Raw genomic sequence first — 8040 nt, forward strand, 5'->3', positions numbered from 1 at the left:
CCCAGGCTCGGGGTGTCTTTAGCTGGGCAGCAGCTTGGAGCTGTGAGTCCCAAGGCTGAACTTGCAGGAGCAGCATATCTAGTACATTGTTCAATCGACCGGCTCAGTAGCAGTGCTTAAAAACCATCTCCCATCTGTATTTAGCAAAAGCCTGTGAGTGGTAAAATATGGGAGAAATGCCTTCAAAAAAACAGCTGCAAATGATTAGACAAAACAGTAGAAGAAGTGACTTGCTGCTGTCTATTCTGTGTGCAGGGCTGTTAAAAGTGTTTTCCTGACCTACCCTTAATGTGCAGAAATGATTTTCCTACCAACCCCTGTGTAAATCTCCTGACAGCAGGACTGAGCTTTGCCCTGCTCCAGGTGTACCACCTGAGTGGACATGGGGAACCCCCACTGTGTGGGCTGCTGAGGAGAAACGGATGTGGATAGATTGTTTGCCCACAAGTCAGAAGGAGCACACACAGTGTCTAAGGATCAGAAACAGAGTATGTGGGTGTCCCTCTTCGCAGTGATGTCCTTGGGGACTAACTGTGTCATGGGATGACCTGGCAAAACTCAGGCATCGTTTCTGGAAGTGGTGCACCCCCAGCGACTGGTGCAGGGCGGTGCTCTGGGGATGCTGCTCCTCTCGGCCACGGGAGCGGTAGGACAAGGAGGGACAGAGGCTGTGCTTCTAGAGCCCTGCGCGCAGGGAGTGCTGCCCTGGCTCTACCCCTCGCACCAGCGAGCTGAGAGGCAGCCTGCTGTGTAATGGCAGGGTGACCGAGCAGTGTGGAACGAGCCACAGTCCTAACTCCTTTCTTTTGACCAAAATTATTGCTTTGGTATTAGCCCTTTGATTGAAAGCTGCTGGCAGAGTGCATCCAGATCAGGTTCTTTATTCTGCTGTCTCCCTTGGATTTCATATTGCTGAAGGCTGAACAGCCTCCCTGGTGTGCACGTTCTGCTGCTGCTCTCCCCCTGCCAAACCTCTCTCTTCCTGCTGGCTGCTGGTCGGGATGCTGCAGCCTCCCCACTCTGCTGCTGCTGCTTTCGTGAAGAGCTGTTTGTTTGCACTTGCACATGATTAAAAACCTCATCCTTGGAAATGGCAAGCTGAGGCTGCAGCAGAAACTGGTAATGAAATCTGCTTACAGGCAGCTCAGGAGGAGGGGACGTCTCTGAATCTCTGCCTTTGCCCGTGATTCACTGTGCACTGGGAACAAATGGGAAATAAAGGGGTCAAGACAGCCCGGAGGAGGGAGGACAGAGATGATGAAGAGAAGCCTTTTCTGCACAGTGTGGTCAGGGAAGAAGACCTAACCTTCTGGAGAGCATGTATTAACCAAAATTAAGTCAAAGATTACCACTCAGACTTAATGTGATTTCTTTCACCACAATTCCAGAGGAAATGGTGTTGGGCTGAGGGGTTGCATTGCAATTTTAAGCCAAATGAGGCTAGAACTGGAGCAAGAAATAAGGTGAGCATGAAGAAACTGAAGTGCCTTGAGCAGGGAGGTCAGAGGGCTGGAAAAAGAAGACCTTGGCTGCTTAAGCCATATTTTATTTGCACTACAGTGTCCATTAATGTGCCCTTTGGAAAGGTGACGGCAGCCAGTGCCAGGAGGGGAAGTCCCAGGCAGCCCTGGAGTGGAGCGTATGCTGCAGTTTCTTGGGGGATGGGAAAAGGGAAGAATATCTATGGTAGGGAAACAATATGTGCAGGGACAGATTGCCCTCAGCCTCACTGGAAAGCTCCCAGGGAGTCTGGCTGCCCCCGACTGCTCCCTAGCTGGAGCCCATCTCACAGGCATGTTCCATGAGACCAGCAAAAAGCACATCGCCACTGCTCTTCTGCTGCTGCTTCAGCTCCTGCACCAGAGGAGGAAAGTATTAAAACGTTACAAGGAAATGGATCCTGAAAATGTTTCTAACACGGCTTAACCTTTCCAGAGCGTGGCTTCTTAATAAGAGTGATGTTCTGCTTGGTGTTTCTACAAAAGCCCTGTGTGGCACTGAATCCCTGCTGTGAAGGATTGCAGCCCCTGGAGGTCTCAGTTCTGGAAAAGCTCCAAGCAGCTGAAACCAGGGTTTAAGGGGATGAAATGTGTGTGGCACCGTCGGCCGTGACAGTGTTACCAGCTTGGCTGCTGCCCAATCCCACACATGCTTCCCATCCTAGCAAGCTGCAGTGAGATCCTCGGGGGTTCTTCTTCTTCCCCAACACCTGGGCAATGCCACCTGTGACTCCTCTCAAAGCAGGTTGGGTGCCATGGGATCGGCCCTGCCCACTACATGCTGGGTCATCGTCTATCCTCAGGACAGCAGGAGCAACACTTGTGGGTGTGTATCCACACACGGGGAGCTGTACGCCTGGGTACCTACCCTGGCACACAAGCCCAACCTCTGACATTTCTTTTCTGGCTGGATTTTCAGCCAAACTTCACCTGTCATCTCTGAACACTGTATGGGGAGAGAAGAGCCTCGGCAGCAGCTACAGGAGCCCTCCCTCTCATCTCCTCCAGTGAACTTCACTGGAAAGCTCAGAATGCCACAATTCCTCCATGCACAATGTTTTAATTAAAACCTCTCCACTGAAAGGTCAGAACAGCTTGACTCTGCTGCCCATGCACTGACAGCAGCCAAAGCCAATGGCTGTAAACAAAATCCCTCCCCACCTGGGGAGAAAGTGCTGAGGAGCCTCTCCCGGAGCAACCAAGGGCAGGCAGCAGTGACAGTCCCCATGCCCCACTCCTGCCATCTGCCTTGAGTCATCGCTGCCCAGCACCTGGCTTCTTGTGCTCTTTATGAATAATACACAGCTCCTCCTCAGTCTTCTCATCTCCTCTCCAGCACTGCTTCATCTGCTGCTCCCCTGAGATGACAAGCTTATTTTTAAGCACTGGGTGCAACGTGCTTTTGCACTTCTAATATATGGGTGCTGGTGAGCTGCCAGATGCACCAAACCCCATCGTTTCATCCTCTGTCATCCTGTGCATGTGACAAGCTGACTCAGTGCTCATGTTTGGACACTTAATTGTGTTGCTAAGACAGGCACTTTCTCTGCAGAAGAAAATGTTACTTCCTGTGATGTTCCCAACCACAATTATGGCAGATTCAGCTGAAACTTCCAGACATGTGTTCTGGTTGAAGTTGTGGAAGAATGAACCAATTCACAGACCACAAAATATTTCATCATTCAGCATGGGAAACAGCAGAGCTGTTGGCATGTCCCTGTCGTTAGTGTGCTGGGACCTTTCTGATCCAGCACCAAAGCAACTTCCTCACCTACAAAAGCTGAAAACACAGGCAGCACTAAGAGAGCCCAGAATCCCAACTGCCAATTTCTGCTTTCAAACTGACATATTAAATTTATAGAGAAACCTGTTCAACTAAAAAGATTTTTTCAGGAGATTCATGGGTGGCTCACGCCTAGAATTTTATTCAATCCATTCAAAAAATAGACAGAACTATAAGGTGGCACATATTGTCAGAGAGTACAAATGTCACATCTTTCTTTATACAGTTTAATTTAAATCCATAGATTAAGACAGTGAAATAATTGCCCCAGGCAGGAAAATAATTAATGATCTTCCATGAAAGGACAAATCTTCAGGTAGCATTTACACAAATGTATCTGGTTAAGCATAACTCTTTTTCTATCCTCTATAAAAATAGAAACAGCATCTCAAAATGTCTTTAGATCAGTATGTTAGCATTATCTAACATGGCATTCATGTACTGATGTCACATGGGGCCTGGGCATGTCAAACCATGTTTAGTAATCCATACCCAGCCAAAACAAAAGCCTTTTGAGTGAGCTTCAAACATAATACAATATAATGAAAGAAAAAATATCAACCTAAAGTATACAAGTACAACATTCCTCCTCCTATAGGAATTCCTTATCTTTATTTTGTATGTTTTTGTTAATATGGGAATGACTAAGACAAAAGTTGCAGTTTTGCACAAGTGAATTCTAACTCAGGATCAAGCACAACTCGTTTTTCCCAGTAATGTTGCTGGGAGGTGACATGTGCCAGGATCTAATTTTGAGCACTCACTGTCACCCAAGTTTTACCTGTGCAGTATTACTTGGACACAGACTGTACAGGAGGACAAGTGCAAATTACAAGGGCAGAGTCTTGGCTTCCCAGACAGCAGAACCAGGTGGTAAGACTAAGACTAAACAGTATTTTTAAGGCAAGAAGGAAATGAAACAAAAAGCCAACTCATCTAAATTTTAAACAGTGGGACGCAGGGTGCTCCTGATACAGCTGTCACAAATGCACCCGATGTTCCCCAGGGATGCCATCTGACAAGCTAAACACCTAACTGCTGTTGCAAGGACTTATTGGTTCAACACAGACTAAAATGTTTGGAAACACTGAATATATTGGTCACAAGTCTAATTGCACAATTTCCCTCTTCCCAATCCTAAATTTGTGTTGGAACAGCTTCTCCATCAGCTGTGTGTTTGTACAGCAGAGCACTACATGTTGTAACTGACTAGCACGTATGCCAACCGCAGCTGGTGTTCTCCAGTTAAAGGGATCTACAAGTGAGAAAGGAAACCCAGGGAAAGGGTCAGGTTTCGGATAGAGGTTGGACATTGAGAACTTTGGACAAAGTAACAGGTATCTTTGATTCTCCCGGTGCTGGCACTTTTGTGACTGGGCTGGCGTGGCCCTTGATGTCAGCTAGCCTCTCTTTAAATCTCTGCTGGAGGTACTTTTCTTCTTTGGAGTAGCTTTTGGCAAAAGCAGACATCATCAGGCAGGCCGCCACCACGGAGCCTCCGAGGCAGAAGAGGATCGCTCCTGCCAGCTTGCACACATCCAGGGCCCCGTTGAACTGCACAGCGCGGGCGTCCACCACCACGAAATCATCTCTCCCCAGGGCTTCGATTTTCGGCGGCACAAGGAAACCCACGACAAGAACTGTTAAACCTACCAGCATAAAAGCTGTCCCGGAGACGAGTCCGACCTGGGGGAGGGGGAAAAACAACAAGAAAAAGCACTTAATGTGACCTTCCAGTTTCTAGCATCATAGAATAATTTAGGTTGGAAGGGACTTCTAAAGGTCATCTAGTTGGTAAGTGGTCCTAGGAGGCATTTAGCTCTCATGGTGTCTTGCAGGCACAGTTTGCTCTTCTGGAAGGCTGGTGTTTTTCTCTTAGGTTGTATGTGGGCCTACCAGACCTAGAATATATGGAGAAATTGTCCTTTTACAACTCATATTTATAATTCATTATTGACATTTCTAGGAACAGTGAAATATGGCTCTATGTCTAAATAGCATTTCATGTCCAAGGGCCCCATCACAGAGAGCACCAGGGTTTGACCCCAGTGCTTTGTGACTGGTCATTTCTCTAGCTTTAGGTGGTGGTTAGCACCAACACTTCAGGCCCTGCTGATAGTCTGTCTCAGATCCACCTCTTGCTTTCACTCCATGAAATGTCATGTTCCTGTGCAGGGATCAGAAGGAAGGAAGCTGCTATTGCTGTGAAATGCTAGCACATTTCAAGTGTTGGTGTAAAACCTGCTTGGCACAGAGCAGTCCTGCCACCAAAGCAGAGAGGTTGGGTTAGATGGTCTCACAGGCCCCTTCCAACCTCTGATGTTCTTCAACTCTGTCAAGTTTCCTGACCTTAATGGAGATCTTGTGGTCACCCTGATCCCTAGATCAAACAGACCCTGAGTTACTGCTGTTAATCTACCAGCTCTAATCCCAGAAATCTGGCAGGACTATTGTGGGTGCAGAGCAGAGATGAACTACACCTTCATGCTGTGGGTGGGGTTTCTCAGACAAGACACTGATGTTTCAGTGACGTGGCTCCTTGTGACAGAGAAACTACAGGACCCAAAAACCCCAGAACTCTCTTAGAAGCTGTTCTACCTTGGTGCAGGCACCCTTCTTTCAGACAGATGGTTATTCAGTCATCTCAGGGAAAACTGAGCAACAGAAGGCCTTTCTGGATGAATACCTAAAATCCTTCGTTACATGAGAGAGTCTTGAAATGGGAATTTCTCTCGTCAGTCAACAGCAACGGGCAGTACCTTCCAGAAAGCAGAGCTCCACCTGCTAGGCGATCTCTGGATCTGAAAATCATCCTCATACTCCCAAATTGAAGCTGTGCAATCCTCATAGAACTGGTGCAGGTAGGACCGAACTCCATAGCGCTGGTACCCTCCCTCGGTGCTGCCCTGCACGTGCCTGGACCCGCAGAGGTCAGCACAGGAGCTCATCCTTCCCACCTGCAACGAGAGGTCCCACACAGAGCACAGCGTTACTGACCTGGCAAGAGGGGAAAGCTGCTGACAAACACACCAGGAGATGCTAAGGAAAGCAACCCAGGAGAGAACTTCCCTTCACTTTTCTCCAAACCAAGAAATGAGCCTGGCAGAGCTGCATGTGGTGACCCAGCTGAAGTGAAGCCAAGGTACTCAGTATCTTGGCCCAGCACAGCCTACAGGGAACATTCCCCCCCCATAATCCAGGTGCCTGCGCCCCATCTTCTGCACTCAAGTGCTCCTGCATTTCAGTGGAGGCTGAGAAGTCAGAATATATCTAGTAACAAAGGCCAGCATCCCTCAAGTGCTCCTGCTGCCTCTCACCCAGGCTGCTTCTATCGAGTAACTAGAGTTTACAACCTTAAGAACTTTCCAAATTGCTGAGCAAGGTGGTTTTTTTAAACGTTTTTGCCCTAGCTTTTGAAGTGCAGGACTAAGCATTGATGTAACAACATTCATAACCATGAGAAACAGAGCCAAAATAAGTCCTAGACAGGTTGAAACTGTACATATTCTGTACTTAAATATGGACAATGAAAAATCAAGAAGACAGAATCACCAGTCTGCTCACTGAAGAGAGTGAAATGGAAATACTGAAGTTGTGGCAAACCACTGCTTCCTTGGAGAAGTCAATGCCCAGGCTCCTGCCAACTTTAATGACATCAGAAGTCTGCCTGCTTTGAAAACTATCAGTGTTCCCTACTCTTCACACTTCATGGAAGATCCCCTAATTCTCTACAGAAAATCTGTATTTAACTATGCAGGTGCCAGGTCTGAATTTGCTTGCATGGGTGCGATGCTAGTGAATTCACTGAAGCAATACTAGCCCCTAAAACACTTGAGCAATGGGTCAATGTTACTCAAGCTGACTGACTTTTCGTTAAAGAAGTTCAGAAACTCTTAGTCCAAAGGGAACTGTTAATCAGTACTTTCATCTGAATGTCACAGCTCAACTGAAACCAGCTTAAAGCAGTTCATCTGATCGCTGCAACAATTTTGAGTGAAGGAAGGAAGGTTTAGCATGTTCACAGCAGCTAGCACCTCCCAATTTTGCAGCTGTACAGCCTTCAGGAATGTGTTATCTTGCTGGGTATGAAACACCCAAGTATGCCGGAAAACCAAACACTGCTGCATTTATATGAAGCAGAAGCTAGGAAGTATTGATGGGGAATGGCACCAACTGGAATGAGACTCTTCTCTGGCTCTGAAATCTCTGCTGGTGTAGCTGTGACCTTCCAGCCTTTTGGAATCTGGCTGCAGTTTTGGCTTAGGGATAAAGCACAGTTTGCTCTTCCTCTTCATAAAAGAAAAACAGTGATCTTCGTTTTTATTTATTTTGTATATCTAACGTTAATTTAGTTTGGGATTCTCAACATCTTATAATTGCAACTCTCTCTCTTGCAATTCATGATGAATTTTCAAGGCTCTCACCGACACCATGACCAAGTGGAGGAGGAGGCCCACGTGATGCTGGGGCCATAGCAAGGGCCAGAGCTCCCTCCAGGAGAAGGGAGGTGGGTGGGACAGTGCTAGTGACCTAGCTTTGCAGAGCTACAGTGGTGGGACAGCTGCTGGCAGGAGTCCCTTCTTTGAACACAGAACTGCCTTTGCATCCCTTGCAGGTTTCTCTTTCCCACTTCAATCACCATAAAGTGTTAGGAAATCAAAGAAGTGCTCTCCAACTCTGTGGATGGGCCTGCTCTCTGCTGATGGTACACCACCAGTACCCTCCAGTGTGCTCAAGGTGCTGGCCTTCCCAGGCTAG

At 47.5% G+C, this 8040-nt stretch overlaps 1 protein-coding gene across 1 annotated transcript; it reads right to left on the reverse strand.

Annotated features, from left to right (window-relative positions):
• Positions 1–4466: 4466 nt before the first annotated feature.
• NRSN1 (neurensin 1) lies at positions 4467–6236 on the reverse strand. Its single transcript, XM_008940800.1, has 2 exons — positions 6042–6236; positions 4467–4968 (listed from the first exon to the last, which is right to left on the reverse strand). The coding sequence occupies exons 1-2, from the start codon at positions 6228–6230 to the stop codon at positions 4570–4572; spliced, it is 588 nt and encodes a 195-aa protein (XP_008939048.1). The 5' UTR covers positions 6231–6236; the 3' UTR covers positions 4467–4569.
• Between the last annotated feature and the right edge of the window lie 1804 nt (positions 6237–8040).

This window comes from Merops nubicus, unplaced genomic scaffold (genome assembly GCF_000691845.1).
Source record: "Merops nubicus isolate BGI_N331 unplaced genomic scaffold, ASM69184v1 scaffold6325, whole genome shotgun sequence".
NCBI classification, from domain to species: Eukaryota; Metazoa; Chordata; class Aves; order Coraciiformes; family Meropidae; genus Merops; species Merops nubicus.